The sequence below is a fragment of the Colius striatus genome, chromosome 10, assembly GCF_028858725.1.
Source record: "Colius striatus isolate bColStr4 chromosome 10, bColStr4.1.hap1, whole genome shotgun sequence".
In the NCBI taxonomy this organism is placed as follows: domain Eukaryota; kingdom Metazoa; phylum Chordata; class Aves; order Coliiformes; family Coliidae; genus Colius; species Colius striatus.
Genome location: NC_084768.1, coordinates 11309074 through 11328642, shown reverse-complemented (window position 1 = coordinate 11328642; position 19569 = coordinate 11309074). Strand labels below are relative to the sequence as shown.

General features: G+C 38.1%; 1 protein-coding gene across 10 annotated transcripts in view; it reads right to left on the bottom strand.

The window, feature by feature from the left end:
• Positions 1-19569, bottom strand: part of PTPRC (protein tyrosine phosphatase receptor type C) — a 54404-nt gene that overhangs the window by 4951 nt on the left and 29884 nt on the right. For 2 of the 10 annotated variants that reach the window (XM_062004067.1, XM_062004071.1), the window contains 24 exons: positions 19240-19341; positions 18848-18874; positions 18249-18386; positions 17358-17444; positions 16065-16097; positions 15073-15279; positions 14404-14508; positions 13392-13547; positions 12386-12511; positions 10941-11099; positions 9908-10107; positions 7692-7752; positions 6849-6957; positions 6460-6491; positions 5577-5692; positions 5183-5273; positions 5012-5088; positions 4748-4784; positions 4216-4313; positions 3165-3290; positions 2200-2357; positions 1583-1718; positions 721-870; positions 326-416 (listed from right to left, as the gene is read on the bottom strand). In XM_062004067.1, coding sequence (XP_061860051.1) covers positions 326-416; positions 721-870; positions 1583-1718; positions 2200-2357; positions 3165-3290; positions 4216-4313; positions 4748-4784; positions 5012-5088; positions 5183-5273; positions 5577-5692; positions 6460-6491; positions 6849-6957; positions 7692-7752; positions 9908-10107; positions 10941-11099; positions 12386-12511; positions 13392-13547; positions 14404-14508; positions 15073-15279; positions 16065-16097; positions 17358-17444; positions 18249-18386; positions 18848-18874; positions 19240-19341 — 2622 coding nt within the window. The remainder of the gene's footprint in view (positions 1-325; positions 417-720; positions 871-1582; positions 1719-2199; positions 2358-3164; positions 3291-4215; positions 4314-4747; positions 4785-5011; positions 5089-5182; positions 5274-5576; positions 5693-6459; positions 6492-6848; positions 6958-7691; positions 7753-9907; positions 10108-10940; positions 11100-12385; positions 12512-13391; positions 13548-14403; positions 14509-15072; positions 15280-16064; positions 16098-17357; positions 17445-18248; positions 18387-18847; positions 18875-19239; positions 19342-19569) is intronic. The other 8 variants (XM_062004072.1, XM_062004073.1, XM_062004076.1 and 5 more) reach the window with 6 other exon arrangements.

Sequence of the window (19569 nt, the reverse complement as noted above, 5' to 3'; positions counted from 1 at the left end):
CACCCTCATGCAAAACCGCTGCTCAGGTATGGTGTGGGGAGGCACAGTGGGGAAAGAGATGGGAAGGGTCCAGTCCTTTCACAGCCAACTACAGAGCAAAGGCCATTTTAGTCGAAATAAACACTCCAAACGAGTCATATTTTTAAAAACTCATCTCTTCTGTTTTAAAATGCTGAGAAGTTTCTCATATTAGAGTGTTGAGAAAATTCAGCAATCAAATACATCTCAGTGAGGCAATTTGCTGTCCTCACGCTTTCAAAATGCAGTACATTCTCTTACAGAAGATAACAGACAACATAAGGGAAGGTTCATGGGAAATACTTACATGGAATTATGTTAGCATTCCTATTTTTGCTTTTATTTTCCTCACGATTCCCAGTGTTCTGTGTCCGCCACCCCTTATAGGAAGGTAATCTCTAAAGAAAGAGGATTATGCTTGGTTAAAATGGTTCCTGAGATCACTGTCCCCTCTGGACACCCACACACATCAGCCCTCATCTCCCAGTGTCTCACTTCCAACTTTAATTCTTTACATTTAATTAATTACAATTTAATTAAAATTTACAGCTTTTTTTTCATGAAGGGAAAGAAACTTTCTGTGCCAGGGAAATAAAGTAGCACATAAGCAATCCATTAGATATGGTATCTCTATCTCATCATTATTGTGCAAGGCACTTTCTAGTGTAAGTGGAAGGTAAGGGCACTAGAATGCTTATTTACCTGAAACTCTGCTTCCAGCAGAGAAGGATCACTCGGAGGGTCTTTTCTTTTCAGATTGTTAAGGTAGGAATGCAGCTCTGAGAGACTGACCTCTGTTTCTCCATACTGGTTGTATTCCACCAGCGATTGATGGATAAGGATGTACTGTGACTGGTGGTTCCCATTTGAAGGGTGTAAAAATGAAGTTATTAAAGAGTGAAAACCAAAATAATAAAAATTCATGTAACTTTTTAAAACCACTGTAAGAAGATATTACACCCCTGATGTTACTTGTTTTAACAATATTAAGCATTAAAGTTCAACAGGCACTGAACACAAGTATTAAAGATCAGAGAGGCATCTAAACTGGGCATTTTGGAGAACATTTAATGTGTTGGATGAAGTTTTCTGCAAAAAACATGTGATGTCATTAAAGAAACATGCAACTGAGATTTGAAAGATCTGCAAAATGCTTAAATAAGTTGAACACATGCATTGCATCAGTCTGTAACTTTTATTGTACTCTTATCTCAACTGAAAAATCCCACCTAGACAGAGAGTTTTTAGAATTTGGAAGCTGAGTTTGTCTATGCAAGCTCGATCCTGCATTTGTGAATTGTATGCCAACAGCTGGATTATCAAATGTAAAATGCTTCCCTTGGCTTCCTTTTTTAAAGTTTAAACTTTAGAAGTTGAACTTTCTAAAGCTGAAAAAACATGTGGGAAGTTTTTCTCTCTCTCAATATTTTTAAGAGCCCTATTTCCAATGAACGTGTTCAAATGAACTGCAGCAGGACCCAAGGCTGAGCAGCACCTTTCCGAAAAATATTGATGAAGCCTTAGCAAAGGAGAGTTCTAAGTGACAGGACTTTTAGTGAGATACCTCTACTTGAACCATGAGGCACCTCTGCCGGCGCAGCTTCACAACGTAGCCATAAACATCCACTCTGCCTTCTGCATCCAGCCCCTCCAGCATGGCATCAATTCCTATGTATGTCCCGGTGCGCCCAACACCGGCACTGCAAAGCACAAAGGGATTTGGTTATTGAGAGGGAATGGCATCTCCCAGTCCCACCCCAAGGGGGGAGCAGCCAGTGAGAGAGCGAAAGAAAAGAGTGTAACCAGACAGGAAGTAACTGGAAACCATTCATGCTGTAAATTAACTGGCAACACAAACGACGAGATGATATTTTAAATACCCTTCAATGAAAAGCCAATATTGCCAAACGTGGTGTGTAGAGCCAGAGTAGCCTGACATTTACCTGTCTGCTTTCCAAAAGTCCAAAAGTCTCTGTATCCTCATATTTTATCAACTCTGAATATCATCCAGATCCTTCAGAAAGAAGGCCTTTTAGTGAATCTGTGTCTGCCTCACTCTCAGCTAATCAAGTCACAACATCCGAGACCAGACAAATACCTTTGCCAACTCCATTTTCTGAATAGCTTCACTTCATAATCATCTAACATTGATATAATTTTTTTTTTAGTATATATATTTACCTGCAATGAACCACTATTGGGCCACTAAAAAAGTTGCTGAGTGCATTAACTCTGCGTCGGAGTTTGAGCAGGAGATGTGGATCCTCAGGTACTCCATGATCTGGCCAGCTGGTGAACTGAATATGAGTGATATCTCTTCCAGGTATCCTTTCTCTTGCCTAGACAAAGTGTGGGAGTTTTTAGTCTGTGTATGTAAATCTCTCTCTCCACAAAGGCAAAATCAAGTGCAGATATGCAAAGCAGGAAAAAAAAATAAGGGTAACAGTCATCAAAAGTTGAAACAAATTCCAAACAATGTGCTGTAATGTTGTGATCCAAATGGTCTGTCGGGTTACAATCTTAAATATAAACTCTCCATGAATAAGGAATACACAGTGACTCCAGCAGACAACAAGCAGGAGGTTCGAAACATTGCTTAAAGTAGCTTTTCTTGCAGGTTAGCCTATTATCCAGACTATAATATGTCTTCACAGTCCAATCATAAACAACTTGGACAGTGTAATCCTTTGTTTACTTCGGGAAGTACATGTTGGTAATTATCACAAAGGTAGATAATGATGCTGTATGAGTCACATTGATTTTATTTGCAGAAGGTTATGCTGAGACACACATAAACTAGTAAATGTTCTGTGTTAAAGAATAAGCTAAATATCTAAGGAAACTACAGTGCATTAAGTTTTCCATACTTAACAGCATGTCACCTATTTCCTCTTGAATGTAGATGCCAGAGTACTAGGGAAAATACATTATGAAGTTGGGAAATATACGTCTAACTCATATTTTTTTGTAAGGAATGACATGTACATGTAAGGAGTTTTAAACTCTGTGTTGCTTAGGGAAAAACAGCAGAGCATCTTACATTCATAGCCAACTCCTCTCCTTTAAAAAGGATCTCTCACTGATACATACAGACTCCAAAACGCCCTTCCCATTCCAGTCAGACTTACACTTTTGAATCAACTTACATTTGTGATGTGTAGTTTCTGAATGACATAGTCTGGACATGTTTTACTTTCATTGATCCTCACAATGATGTCCCCATATGTTGCAGAGCCATTCTCCATTGATGGCCAGTACTGGGCACATTTATTCTATGAAGATATGAAGTCAGGTGAGCAGCATGACAGCAAAGTCTCAGAGAGCTGAGAGCTATGGGAAAGTGTAATTTAAAATAGATGGCAGCTCAGTATAGTTCTTCCAACCTCACACAGGTTTTGTCCTCACCTGAAAAGGCTCCCTGTTTTAGGTGACAGTGCTACATAATTTCAAATACCCAACAATTCAGGTCTCTGACTTGAAGTTTATGGCCATGAAACTTAATTTGGAACACAAAATGGGGGGGAAATCCTGTACACTAGTTGAAAAAGTGAACAGCTGCTGCTGCTGTTGCCAGAAAGCTGTAGAGAAGTTTGCAGCAAACTCCATGGCTTTTTCAGCCTTCTCTGAGGGGCCTTGGTCCTGCCTGTCTGTGACATCAACTTGGGGATGCTGTAAAATCTGCATGCTGCCCACCTTTTAATTTTTAAAAGCAGATGAAACAGCAGTTCCCTTTCCTCCTACTGTACCTGGTATAAGGAACAAAGGCAAGCCAGGAATCACCAAACCTTCCAGCTAAAGGAAGGGTAAAGGCAAAAATACTATTTAGGATTTCCTGAGAGCATTGTCAGGTTTCGCAGAATAGACAGGATAAAAATACAAACCATAGCTTTTACAACTGGTCTTTGAGGACCTAGAGTTCTACCTTAAGCCTTCTTCTGGATTTATTAGCTGTCATTTTGCAGCTCACCCTCTGCTACTTACAGCTGTGACTAAAGTGACATATTCTGATAAGACTGGTAATTCCATAAGGCAACACTGTTTTGGCATGCCTTCCAACATAGGCTCTGTCACAATGAGAGAACAGTAAAGACTGAAAACAAAGTACTGAGAAGAAAATATAAATCACCACTGCACAGCAGCCTGTTCTGTTTTCAGATACAAGAAAGATGGAAAGATGGATCGATGGATTTTTCTCACCCTCTTTCCCTCCTCACAGCGAGTCACCATGACAATAATTGTTGCCTTCTGCTCCCAGATCATCCTCCAGAAATCATCTGTGGTTTCATCCTTGGGGCCTAGCAGGAGATATTTAAGGGAATCTTTCAAAGAGGGCAACTACATGAAAAAATAGTTGCCTTCTTGACACACTTTTGTCACACAGCCTAAAAAAGCTAACCAGAGATCACGCAAATAACAGCCATACACTTGATTTCATCATGACTGCTGCCATCAAGCTACAACATTCTTCAATTCTCAAACATCTCTTCAGTGCATAGCTGTGAAATCTGAAACCTTTGGGTGTGAAATTATACATCAAGAGAAATCTGCTTCTGAAGTACAATTTATTCATCTGTACCAAATTCTTTCAGCAAAAAAATCATTGGTAACTTTTTCATATTAAATGTCAGATCTAAATTTTTTCATCAGATTTACTAATACTTTTTTTACTTCTCTCTAACAAAAAAGTAGTTGAGTCAGGAAAGCATATTTTTTTTAGTTGAAAAATTACCTTGTGCAGCAATGTATTTTCTTGGTTCTTTGAAGCCCTATAAAAAGTACAATGTTATCAGCTTTTGGAAAGGAAGCAGGAACAATAGACAAGATTTGCAACTTGAAAAACAAACTCAATATGCAGCAGTCTGATAATACCAAATACATTCCGAAGATGGAAAGAACTCAAATGGAAATCTTTAAAGTGTTTTCTGCATGAAGTGAGCAGGCTACAGAATTTCTTTAATAGTGCTAAGAGTTTTTTTAAGTAGAAGTCACTCACATCAATATAACTTGCATTGATGTAGTCCGATCCTGGATCTCCTGGGATCTCCGAGAGCTCAACACGGTTATGATCATCTGTTTCAATTATTTAAAACAACAATTCTATCATCTCAAGTCACTGATAAAGCAACTATTTCTAAACCATCCAGAAATTGTAAAAAATACTCACATGGAAGGATATCAATGTAACGGTTTTTGTTCTGATTATGGGGTTTTTTGGCCTCCTTTATTGAAAATTTAGTGAAAACTCTAGGAATACTCTGTAAAATACAGTGTTTCTTTTGTTAGATGAGCATATATTTAAATCAGCTTCTACTTAGTGAAATTCATATGGATGAAACTTGATACTACTGAGTCTGGAAGACAATGTTCTGTTTCATACGCTACTACTTCATGTATTCCTTATATCTAAAAGAAATGAATTCATTTTCTCTTAATATAAATAATAAGTATCTCCCCAATTACCTATTATTTATACCCCCATGGCTACACAAGTAAGTGAGAGTATAGCAAATATATATTAAAATGTACTTTAGCCAAAACATACTAAGTCAAAAACAAACCTGAAATTCATCCAAGAAAAGTCTTCCTTCATCAGCAATCTTCCTCTTGTATGTGTCCAGCAATAGCTCCGAAGGTATAGGCTCTATGTTCAGAAGTTGCCTGTCATCATCTTTAACTGTGTGAATATATTGAACGTTTATCAACACTGACATTGAAAATGCAAATTACATTTCAGTCAATGTGATTCTCAAACTGTCAGGTAAATTAACAAAAGGACGAGCCTATTTAAGTTTGACTGAGAAAAATGGTGTTGCCTGAGCCAGGTGTGAGCAAAGAGACCCTGGGAATAAGAGAACTTGTTCATCTCTGCCCCATAAGCTGAAATACCTCAGGAGGAGGCCTCATGCAGGGACCTTGCATTGGCAGCACTTTTGTACAAAGCAGAGATCGTCACAGGGCACAGAAACAGCCCCGATGCTCACAAGAGTTACATGTCCTTGCCCTCTACTTCAATTCTGATCATTTCTTGTCAGTGGTAAAATGGGTTCCTGTGCAAACAACCTACAAACATGTATTGTCTACTTTTCCTCCAGCTTATTCTCTGTGTTGCAATAATCTTTAATAATCTGACTGGACAAGTTTTAGCACCTAGACATCTAACTAGACATCTATTTTGGGGTTAAACACATTCCAACCATTGTCTGGAACAACAAAATTTGGTTTGTAGCTACACAACAAATAAGAGTTTTTCAAACACTGATAAATTTTCTGTTCAGTCAAGATTAAACACTTCTGCTGTGTATTTCCTGAAGCTGTGGGGCTTTTTTCTCCAAATAAGGTGTTGATATCTGTAATCTGTGTACACAACCTAGAATGTGAACAATCCAAAGGTGGCAGCAAGACGTGTCTAATTTTATTTCCACTTGCTACATATATACTCACCTGCAACAAGGTTGACGCCTTCTGAAGAACTGCTGTAAGACAGAAAAGCATCTGTGAAAGCTTTGACTAGGTAAGACATACAACTGATAATGAGTTAAATAAACCAGCTGACCGTGTCACAAGCTCTCTGTGAAACAAGAGTGCTACAGCTGGGACTTAGAGGCCCTGCTCAGAGGTGGTTGGGATCCTTGTCTTCTGTCTTAGGATCCTGAGCATTATTGTGGGGGAGATACAATGGAATCACATCAAGCTTTTACCACTTGCATAATTTTGTCCACATCTTTAGTTTTTCAGTGGAGTGACTCCTCACAAGGGGTAAAACAGAAAGCCTCCCCATGCCTCCCCACCTGCCCTTTGTATAAGAGGAGAGAAAGAAACATGAAGCTTACCCGAGCTTTTTTTTGTGAAGATCATAGATTTTGTACAGAACCAACAGTAAAGCAATTGATGTCACAACGATCAAGAATGCCAAGAATATAATCAGGGCTTTAGAATTATCTAGCAGCAGAAAAAAAAATGGTTATTATTTCTTGAATACATGAGTAGTGGCATTTAAAAACTACTTTCTTTTGAAATTACTTTTTAAGTCTCTGTACTTCCTACAATCAGGTCTCATGGATTTTTCTTTTCCTGAAAATAACTAAACAATTTGGTTTAATTGTTTACTAAATTTGTTATTCCAAAGTGCCAACAACTTTTAATGTCACAGAAAAGGAGGGAAATTTTATTTCTTCTTTAAGAAAACTTTCACTTAACTCTCCATGTCCACCTGTCAAAATTCTATGACTCCCTGGTTTGGCATTACCATGCTTGTCTCCTGCTCTGTGTGACTGTACACCTGAGCAGTGGAACTCTCAGCTGCTCCTGATCTGGGAATCCCTGACAAGTCACAGATGTGCAGCTCCTGAAATGCAGGATCTAAATATGGGAAAATAATCCTAAAGTGAGTAATTTAGGTTAGAGAAATCAATTTCTAGTTGGCTTTGAATGTTTCCTGAAGAAACCATAAATGTGTAATAATTCTGAATTCTGATCAATGAATTGTCAACATGATCTGTTACATTAATGCTGAATGAGAATATTAGTTTTTCAAATATAGATCAACTTTTAACTATAGAAATAGGCAGTATGGAATTTGATTTGGGAGCAATTTTAATAGAATTCACAATTTAAACTGTTACTCTACACTATGCCAAAGTCTCAATGTAAAAATGTTGTATATATTTACTTACATCTGGTTCTTATACTCCTTTTTACTGGCTGCCCTCTGTATTCTCCATTAAACACAACAATCTGTGTGTGGTGGGTGAGAAAAGCAGAGATATTAAGATGAAACAAGGAAAAAATTCTGCATACTTTTTTAAAAGCAACATACAATGGATATCCAAAATACATCCCTTTTCAATTAATCAACCTCATTGGCATCTGCTGTCAATCTTTGTACAGCCAGTTACACTGCAGCTCAGACTTCCACCTAAGTTACAGCAAGGTCTAGATCCAAAAATATGCAGATGATTTGAAGAAAAAGTTAACAAAGTAGAAGATACATGTTATGAAATCAAAATCAGACGTATCAAGGAAAAAAATCAACCTTTTCTCTTATCAAATCAATATTAAATCTTGCACATCTGATAAATAGCCATGCAATATGTAACAAAACATTATTGTGTTTGCTTCAGCAGTAAGTATGCAAATAGTCAACTGAATTGGATATTTTCAACACAGGTTCCTGTATGGAAAATAATTAATTATTAAATGTTAAATTATAGAAGCCAAAGTAAACTTTTAAATAAGCTGCTTTCCTGCAACATTACCTTTTGGGTACTTCAGCTGGTGTTAGAATACTAACTTTGCTTAGATGTGTTTATGTTTCATAATTTATTTTACATTTAATTAATCTTTTCCATTTCCCTCATAGAATTTCCTTTCAGATGCAACAGGCAGCCTGAAGTTTGTACACTGACTACTTCACACATTTCTTAGGAAGAAAATTTAACTTTACTATAAAGAATGTAACACTAAATAATGGTGAATACTAACAGGATTGAATATAGTGATTTTAATAGTAATATTCTCCTGCTGCAAATCATCCAAGAGGGGAGGGGAAGCGTGTTCAGCACTATTGCTGACTGGAGACTAATTTCTTATCAAGCCTACCGAAGAAGCAAGACACTTCTCAAATAGTGAAAGACAGAAACCTGGTACAGCGGTCAGGCTCAAAACATCACTAACCCCAAAAGTATCCTGGGCAGGCTGTTGTTTATTCCCTCAGCAATTCAGTGTGCAGATAGAAGGGAATTGGGACATCAGGATATAAAATATATTTCTACTGGCCACACTAAGGGGATCACACCAGACCATTGGCTTTGCAAGTAGCAAATGTCAAAAGGGTGAAATACCCAAAAGAAGAGAAAACGGCAGGAGGCCTTCAAGAAATTGAAGATCATAAATAGAAGATGATATATTTTGGATGGAAAAAAGGATCAGCTTGTAAAAGGCTAATGCGAAGACCTGCAAAAGGATCTGAACTGCTTTACACCAGTTAGTCCCTGAAGCATCTAATATCTTTACAGTGAAAAATTCTGAACAATTTATTTCTGAGTAAAGTTCTCAAGACTTAAATCCCATATTTATCCTTTGATTGAAATGACAATCACACATTCATAGACTCACAGAATCTTGGAAGATTTGGAAGAGCTGGAAGGTATCCTGAAAGATCATCCAGTCCAACCCCCCTGCCAAAGCAGGACCACCTAGATCAAGTCACACAGGAACTGGTCCAGGGGGATTTTGAATGTCCACAGATGGACACTCCACAACCCCTCTGGGCAGCCCCTTCCAGTGCTTCCTTAACTGTACAGGGAAGAAGTTTTTCCTTCTGTTTCTTTGGAACCTCTTATACTCCAGCTTGTACCCATTGCCCCTTGTCTTATTATTGGACATCACTGAGAACAGCCTGGCTCCATCCCCCTGACACCCACTCTTTATATATTTGTATATGTATTTGTAAACATTAATGACATCACCCCTCAATCTCCTCCAAGCTGAAGTCCCAGCTCCCTCAGCCTTTCATCAGAAGGGAGATGTTCCACTCCATCATCTTTGTGGCCCTGTACTGAACATTCCTTAAATGAATTGTGTTTTAAACACTAAAAGATCAGTTATACCTAAGAAACTATTTTAAAACTAGTGGAATCTCCAAATTTATCTGTCTCAAGTACAATCTATTCAGCTTGTGTGTTTCATGCTGTTAGGTGGTATAGCACACAAGGGACTGATTGATAAGGACAGTACATAGGCATTTTACATCCATGGCCTTCAGATCCATAAATTAACTCCTCTGCCACCATATTTGCTTTTTTTTTTTCCCCCTAAAAACAAGTATAACACACTTATACAATGAAAACACAACAATAATTTATATGTCTAATTTTATAAGCCTACTTACCGTGAATGTATAGTTTGTCAAGTAGGAGAGATTTTCTCTTTTAAAATCACAAGATTTGTTATTGGTATCATTTGTTCCATCAATTTCCCATGTCAATTCAAATTCTGTTTTTGCTCCATACACTTGTTGATTTTTGCACTTGATTTGGACAGCATTGTCAGCTGTCAATGTTGCATTAACATCAGTCACTTGCTGTGGTTCTGTTCACAAAAGAGTTGTTACTGGTTCTAATCTCAGCATTTCAAATCAAACACGTCAACAGTTGCATGCATTCAAGTTTGTTTATCCTCTTCTCTATTTAACATTTCACACATTTTCTTCCTTAAAAATTTCAGTCTTGATTTAACAAGACAAATAAAATCAGTTTTGAGTTAACCATGGGTTTATCTGAACTGAAAAAGATTGAAGTGGAGCTGAAAAGGCCAGAAAGAGCAGAGCTCTACTGATAGTCAGGCTGCAAAGATCATGTAATAGCAACATTGTTTCTGTCTGGCATCTGGCATCACTTTCTCATTTGAAGAACCTGGCACAAGAAACAAGTTTCTGAACTTTGACACGTAAATGAAACTTCCTACCAGCAGTCACTGGAATATTATAATATTTGAAATATTTAGTGTTTGATCATCTGATTGTTCACCATGCTCTGTGACGGCACTCTACAACCTTCCCTTGCACTGAGGTCAGGCTGCCAGGCTTGTAGTTTCCCAGATCCTCCTTCTGGCCCTTCTTGTAGATGGGAGTCATGTTAGCTAACCTCCAGTCCACTGAGACCTCGCCAGTGAGGCAGGACTGCTGATAAATGATGGAAAGTGGCTTGGCAAGCCCCTCTGCCAGCCCCCTCAGCACCTTCAGGTGGATCCCATCCAGACCCACAGACTGTACATGTCTAAGCAGTATAGCAGATAACTAACCACTTCTCCTTGGATTATGGGGATATATAGATAATGTGCAATACATAATGAAGTAAAATAAGAAAGTACACATTCCTTGTGTTAATATCAGCATTGTTTGTAACAGCAAAGAAGGGTCTTACCTGCTGCTTTTGTTGTAAAGTTACATCTTGCAGTTTTCCCCATAAAACTATGGCCATAGTAGTATTTGCTCTTCGTAAAAGGAGTCACAGATACAAAATCTTTAGTATAAGGTTCTAGTTCATGGCAAGTGTAGTTAGTTGTGTTGAAAATTTCTATCACTTCAAAAAAAAAAGAAAAATGAAAGTAATTCTTGAAATTATTGAAATGTATATTAGGAGCACAGTAACTCTTACACTTCATCAGAGCTACCAGAAACCACTGCCATGTGTATTTCTATTTTAATTACCTTGTGCTTTTTTGGTTAGTCTTGCTTCCTACTGCTAAGTGAAAGCTCAGGAACAGGAAGGAGTATACTCCCCAAAGTTAAGGATTTGTGCTGTTTGTTTAGTCAGCCTATCATTGAAATGGATGTAATTAGAAACTATCATAAAGCGCATTAATAAAGAGAGTCTGATACCTTTTTCTGTGGTTAGAGATTTGTAGACAGGTATCAAAAGCCACTCTGCACACCAGGCAAGTCTGTTCTGGTGTGGTGTGAAATGTGCTTTCAGTAGTGGCAAGCAGGACAGGAAGGAATTGCACAAGAAGCGGCGTAAGTGAAGATATTACCCTCATTGCAGCTGGGGCTTTAGTGTCTTGGGTAACTCAGGAGCAACGGCTTTCCTTTGGCTGCTCCTCACACCCCGGCATACTACCTCAGCCTCCTACACTGGTCCAGCCAGAGCAAGTACAGAAACTGGAACATGGGGTTGCTGCTCTTTTGTTTAGTGATCAGATTGTGAATGATTATTTGTATCTAGGGAGCAGAGGAGCATGACAGCCTTTGGTTTCTGTGACAGTCCAGGTTTACAAAACATGCAGCGGGTAAGTAGAAAGAACAAATTAACCCAGAACTAGCTTAAACCTAATATGTATTTTGTAGACTCATGTATCAGGCTCTTCATTTTCAAAACATTGTTTTCCGGTCCTTGTATTAAAGAAAAACTCACACCTAGAAAACATGGTCCCAGTCTAACTGATACAGACTTATCCATCTAAATATAAACCAGTTTATCTGAAAAGCGTGTTTGTTTAGTAGAAGACAACCACCTACCTCTAAACATGCATACATTAACTGCCCTACTAAGAACCCCTGACTTTCAAATACTCTGTTGTTTCTCAGAAGGCAGGTCTCCATCTTCTCAAAGAATCCATTAACTACCTACAGCGGCATTTTCTGAGACATGCTACAAAGTGACCAGGCAACTGATGATCTCATCAAGACATCATACAAGAAGCATGAGGACTAAAAGTTGACAGAGTTGCACCCTGAAAGGGTAACCTAAATTTGGTTATGCACAGTTTGAAGAGATTCCAATATGGTTTGATGACACATCATGCTTGGTGTTCTGTAAATATTAAAACATGCAATGAATTATTCAATGCTGCAGGGGCATTTACTTACCTTTGCCTTTGCATTTCACTTTATAGCCAGTTACAGGACCCTTTGAAAGGTCGCTAGGTTCCTTCCAGCTAATCAATACACTTCTGGCATCACAATCTACCGTAAGGTTTTCTGGTGCTTCTGGAGCTGATGTAAAAAAAAACAAACAAACAAACAACAGAGAGGGAAGAAAATATTTGAATGAAAAGGCAAAGCCTTCCTCTTTTAACCTGTATTGATTAAATTAAATTTTATTGCAAGTTATCACAAATATGTAATATGTTTCATAGGCCATTTCATTCAAGGAAATTATACACAAGTATAAACTGAATGTATGTAAAAGCATCGTATTAGAGTAATTTACTAAATGTAATTCATTCAGGACAAGATGTGTACAGCCTTCAAATCATCCAGTGTTTCCAAATAGTATAATTTGTTTTGATTTCCTCCTAGTTTTAACAAACTTAAGTTGCTTGGCCTGAATTTTTATTTTCAGGTTATTTGACTTAGGTTAATTTCCTTTTTAATTCATGAAAAAAAAAAAAAGAAACAGAGAAAGGAAAAAGTGAGCTATTTCCAAGGACAATGTCTTGGAAAAACACATCATTTTATCTGGAGACATTCTTTGCAGTTATTCTATTGCATCTTTCTTCAAAACAAGGATTTAACTCTTGCTTTGTGACTAGGTCTGCACTCTTTTTTTGTCTTTGTTCAAACATCCTTACATTTGGACCTGTTCACACCCTCCAAAGCACATAAAAAATTACAGTATCTAAGAGAAAGAGAGGAAGACATCAGACTGAAAGACCAAGACTGGGGCTGGAGAAAGAAAGGACGACCGTGACTGCAGTCTAAGAACAATCACAAGGGCAGGAGGAGCTGGAGGAGAACCAGAGATTCTGGTTCATACAGTGGGGCATGATGCTCAAAATGTATCTTCAGTCCCAGGAAAAACAGATGGTGGCATTCATAGAAAGGATTTCCAGAAATATATGGAACTTAAAGTAAAAATAAGCATTACACTTACCACCATAATCTGTGTCTATGATGAAGTTTTTGTTGACAATCCCCTTAACCTCTTCTTCAAAAAAATGAACATTTCCAGTGCAGCTGTACTGATGGTTGGGTGATAAGGTCTCCAGCTTTTTACAAGTTGTATTTAATTCTGTAAAGACTGGTAAACCTGTAGACATACACACACACACAAAGAGTTTTAACAATATTTTTCACAACTCCAGAAGTACATGGTACCATTTTAACTGGGATTTTCTCTACCGTATTTGTTCAATACAATTTGTAAGAAACCATCATAACATTTCAAACCAAAAAGTTTACAATCTAATCCAATAACTAGGTTTTAGGTTCTTTTATAGTAACTTAGTTTGCATAGATCTTTACTTTTCATCAGTAAAGCTCATATGATTTGTCTTTCTAGGAAAAGAAAGATTTCCCACAGACATCAGACCATTTCGTGGGAGTCTGGCAGAAACCTGGACTGGCTTGTTAGCTCTTCTGCTTCCTGAAACATGAAATCTCCAGCACTGGACATTCATCATACAGTTTTCTGGGACACATGAGGATATCCATCATTCATATCTTCCCTACCACACTAGTTGCCTTTGAGCCAACATCTCCTCAGACTGGTCAGCTCCAAGAGCAGACTCTCACCATCCAGGAGCCTGCAGAGCCAGCTGCCCAGGTAGCCTGCAAGGGATCAGCTCACAGCAGATCCATAAACTTCCAGACTCTAATCTCCCCTTCAGATCTTCAAGAAGGATCTTAAAATCTCCAGAAGTCTGCCATCTGGGAAGCTGTAAAACTCAGAAAATGAGCTCTCTAGGTTTGACCTTTCAGCAGATCTGCAGTACATGGGGATGGCAGTCCCCAGACAGGCTACACCAGGAATTCTGAACAGCCTTTCTCTCAGACTGGCTCAATTCATCTAAATCTGTCTGACTCCCACCAAACAACATCATCAACATTGCTATTAAAAAAAAAATAAATACATGAGCTTTAAAAATATCTTAAAAGTGTCTTACCTTTGCATCTAACAGTTACATTAGCACAGGCAAGTGAGGGATCCCAACATACTTCTGCAGATGTGTTGGCTTTGTTCTTAACTTCGAAAGGAGTCTTGCTGCTTTCTGAAAAGGATTAATGTTATATGGCACTATGGCATTTGCTATATTGATTCTTTAAGTAGCAATTTGTTCTTTTATATTTGTTGACTTGTTCTGCAATATGAAGATACAATCAGAACACAATAATATATACAGAGTTTAACAAGAAATGCAAAGTAAAAAATGAATAAGCCTACATGAGGTAAAGACACTGCTGGTATTTAAATAATAAAACTTTTCATCCAACAGCTCTTTAGTGAACAGAACATCCACCATAAAGAGCAGCTTTCAAGTGCTGGTTGGTATTGCTGCATAGGAGCAATGTAGTTCAAGTGACCTTTTTTCCTTTACAATGACACAATTACTTTTTTTTTTTTTTTGCATCCTACTTTAAGGAAATACTAAGAGTATTTCACTTCAAAATGCACAATATCTTACAGACCAAGCACAAAGTATGAAAAACTTCTGTATGATTCTCTGAAAAGAGACAAGAATAAATTAATAAAAGGAAAGCTGGATTACTACGTGTCAAAAAAACCCCAAACCAAACCCCCCACACACACACTACTAAATTCCTTCTATACCTACTTGGTGGAATAATAAGAGAACTGTCTATGCAATTTTCAGCTCTAAGTGTGTATCTCATGCATGTCTTCAGTCTTATTGTAGAGGGGCCAGTTGTCACGCTTGTCTTATTATCCTCCGAAATAACATATACAACCTTTTGACTGTGAATATTCAAGGTAACATCAGTCGTGTTGTCATCTTGTGCGCTGCTTATGGTATAGTTAATAACTAAAACAAAAAGATAAAACAGCAAACAATAGATGTATGATGATTTTAAAGAACCATTAAACATTTTATGGTACCCTCAACACTACATGTGCGTGAAGAATAAGAAAATTCAGCCAAATTAACTGGTTCTTATTCTTTATCTTTGTTTTATTTACCTTTTACTTTCAAAACAAGTAGAAAAATATTTTTTAAATTAGGAAAACATTATTTTAAATGATATTGTAATTAGGAAAACTAAAGAATCATAAAGATGAACATTCCGGGACCAGATTTGCCTTAATTTAAAATGTCAAAGTGAAACATTTTGTTTGGACACATTGAATCATTTTTCTGAGCAGAAATCTCAAACTTTCATATTGAAAACATTTCATAACCATCTAGTACATAATGGCTATGGTCTATTCCTGAGATTTAGAAAGAAGTCTCTAATTATGAGGAGAGGTAAACCAGTGTCCAGATTTGAGGGTTTTTTTCAGTTACAAATTGCAACTTGCAGCACACGTTATCAGCATGATGGGGAAAAAATCAGAGTGGAATAAAGGCAGATCTCTTCTGTAGCCCTGATATGAACAGCTTTGTGCAAGACAATTTAACAGAACAGTAAACAGAGATGAAAAGATCAGAAACATTGATAAACTTAATCACACTCTTCCAGAACTGGACAACAGTTTCTAAAATAACCTGTGATGATGGCTGATGGGTTTTACTAATCAGTTTTCTGTATCTGAGTTTACTGACTTTGTTAAATTTCAAGAATAAGGAAATATGAGGGGGTTGGTTCTTACCACAAGGTTTTTCAGTTGTCATTACTGGAGTTTCTGTAAGAAAAGAAAACAAAATGAAGGTGATGCTCAGCAGGTTTGAGTCTGTTTTTAACAGAGCATCGAAGGAGCGTGACTGGTACTGCCCAAAACTCTTCATTCAGTATATTCAATACAAGTAATTGCATTTAGCACTTCACTCTCATTTTAAAAAGAGAAGAAACCATCATCTGCATACAACCTCATTTTTCTTTAATTCATTCACGTGTCCTTCATCATTTCCCAGTGACATTACTGACTACAAATCAAACTGGTTTTTTAATAACATTTCTTCACACATCCTCAGTATGATGAGCTATAGCATTTTCCAGGATGCATACGCTGTGGAACCACAAACATTGAGCAATATCCAATGTCACCAAAGAAAGGAAATTTACAGCAGTACAGATAGCTTTACTATTATTTTTACACTGAAACAACCAAAAGAAATCAGGTAATCTGCACAGAAGCTTAAGTACTTGATCCTGAAAACAATTACTTGAAATATACTAAGGTACAAGTATCACCAAAAGAGACTGACATCTATTTTATCTTTTTTCATAGAAGTTAGGCTCGAGATTTGTATCCCTGATTTGTATCCCTCCAGGCTGGAAGTCATCTGGCTGAGTAGTGCCCCTAATGAGAGGGTAAGCTGAGTGGATTCTGAGGAAAGTCACTAAGATGGTTAGCAGCTGAAAAGGTACGCTCAGTCTGTCAAAAAGCTGACAGCAGGCTATAACTACTTGAAGGGCCATTACAAAGATGGTAAGTGTCCAACTCCTGGATGCACTTTGCTCAAGTACACATATCTATTTCATTGACCTGAGTAATTCCTTTGCAATAACACTGTGTGTAAGTGCCGGCAGTGTTAGATCCCAGGAAAATGTTAATGCTGAGCTAAACAAAAGGGAAGGCACTGGAAAACAGAGAAGCCCACAGATCTTGGATGTATTCATATTTTTTGCTGCTTGGGCAAATTTCTATGAATATCAAGAGGAGTACTGACACAGTAATTGACAGATTTACCCTCCTACTGTGCCACTGCGTGGAAATAATTTCTATCTTCCACTTGCTTGACAAATAGCAAATCTGGTATCTTTAACACTACTCATAAACTATTAATAGATCCCTAAAAAAACCCTTTAAGTTTAATGTGGTTGTATGCCTAATTTGTATGCTTCAGTTCAATAAAAGAAATTCAAAACATATCCCCTCATTGTAGCATCTTCTCTGTGCTTTCAGTATCATAATTGCAGTATCTGCGTGCAAGTTTGTCACCTAGTCTGGGAGTGGGGGTGATCCCAGTGCTTGCTGGCATGCTGATTGGTGAGGTGGTGTTGTGCAAGGATGTTGAATTGTAATCATCTGTAAGGAAATAAACAACATATCAGCATTAAAATGTAGAATTCATTATCTTATATGCCTATGTCATCAGAAATGTCTTACACCACAGCACTTCTCCACTGATTTTTTTTTTCCCTTCCAGGATTTTTGCAATTTAGGAAAGAGTACTGAAAGAAAAATTATGTTAATATATTCAGTTAAACAGAAAAAGAGTATTTTAATAGTGAGCAAATTGTTCAGGAATACATCACTTACTAAAGAATTTTGCAACATACAAGGACGATTTTTTTTGGTCATTATTTATGTATAATCCAGGATGAAAGAAGTCAACATAAAAATAATTGTAAAGTGGGGAAAATGAAAACATTTTACTCTCTTCTTACCGCAAAATGCAATTACAGCTCTTGCGCTCTTTCAGAAATAAGCACTTGACCAGTTGTGTTTGTTTGCCAGATCACATACCTGGCCCACTACATTACTTACTATACATAAGTATTGATCTTCTGCTTATTAACCACTGACAGGTTTCTAAATTCTCCTTTAGGCCCATTCCTGTTGTTCTTGCTTTGGCAACAGCCTTGTTGACAGCAGCTGGCATTTTGATACAACTGTGCTGATTGCAAGACGTGGCCAATAGATAACAGATCCTGAAGAAAATTCTGTTATTACCGCTATGCCAAGTTGCAGATACCTTTATAATGGATGAACCATAAGCTGGAAAAAGCTACTTTGAAGCTGAATTACTTATTTTCCCCTACAGTAATTACTTAATTTTCTTCTACAGTTCAGAGAGCCATGAGTGGTATCTGAAGGAAGATGGCAAACCTGATGAAGCGTTCTTGAAGGCAATGGGAGTGCGTGTGGTGAGGGCAGCAGTGCTGCTGCGTGGTGGGTTGCTGAGTCCCGTGGCAAGGACGGAGCCTGCATGCGTGGAGAGGTATGAGCTGCCTGCAGGAGACACACCTGTGATGAGAGGAACAGCAGTTCCATTAACGCTCCGGAGGCTGACAAGTTGAGGGGGGATACAAAGGTGCACACAACACAGAACTGCTGTGATGGTGCCTCCTGTACTGAGGCACTGTGAATTTGTCAGTAAGCAAAGGCACACCAATTGCTTAGATGTTAGGGGGTCCTCCAGGTGTCAGCTGAGCACCCAATAAGTGGTGTAAGTGAGCCAGCCTTTGTGACACTGGCTGCACATCTTTCATGCTAAGTACTGTGTTTAAAAATATACTCCAGTTCATGACTCCAAACCAGACTTGTCTGATATTCTTTCCCCTTAAGACATTGTATTTAATTTCATTGCACTGAATAAAAAGGCATTAAACCCTCTGTGAGATAACTGTGCACAGGAAAGGAAAGAACTTCTCAGGAAAAGAAAATATATCAATGCATTTATGTCATGTAAAAGAAATGTTTCTTACCAGGTGTAGTTGTTGGTGATTCAGCTCCTTAAGAAGAGAAAGAAAAAAAGTGTAAAATAAGCTTTTAAGGAATCATATTTTAAGAATCATATGCCAAAAGCTATAGAAAGAAACATTCCTTGCTCCTAGTTATCAGCTGAGCTTTCCCCAGGGAATTACACATACTTAGTATTACACATACTTAATACCTAGTGGCAGGTAGCAACAATCAGACCTCCAAAATACCAAGAGTATGATACATGGACTGATAATGTCCCCATTAAAAATCAGTTTTCTTTGAGCCAGGAGACTGTGCTGTGCAGCCTGAGGGGTGGAGACAGCATCAGGAAGGCTGTGGTGGATGCCAGCTCAGCTGGAACAAAAGAGCAGCAATGCCACAGTCCCGAACTCACCGTTCCCTTCAGTGGTGCCTGGAGGTGAGAGTGATGTGGAGCGTGCAGGTGGAGGTGACATAAGGGAGGCAGAGCTGGTGTTGGACACGTTTTCATCTCCTGCTGCACAGTGGCAAAAACATATCATCAGGTGAACAATGCATGAAAGTGAGAAGCTCATTGCAAGCAGAAAGACTGCTAGCTGCTCTCTGAATTCCATTTCTCCCTCCAGCACTGGCAAAAAACACGTTTCCATTACTCTCCAGTTCCTGCACTGGCTGTGCAACACATCTACTTGGATTTACTGCAAGAGTGTGGCTTCCATCTGAGAGCTCAAGGGAAAGGAGCATC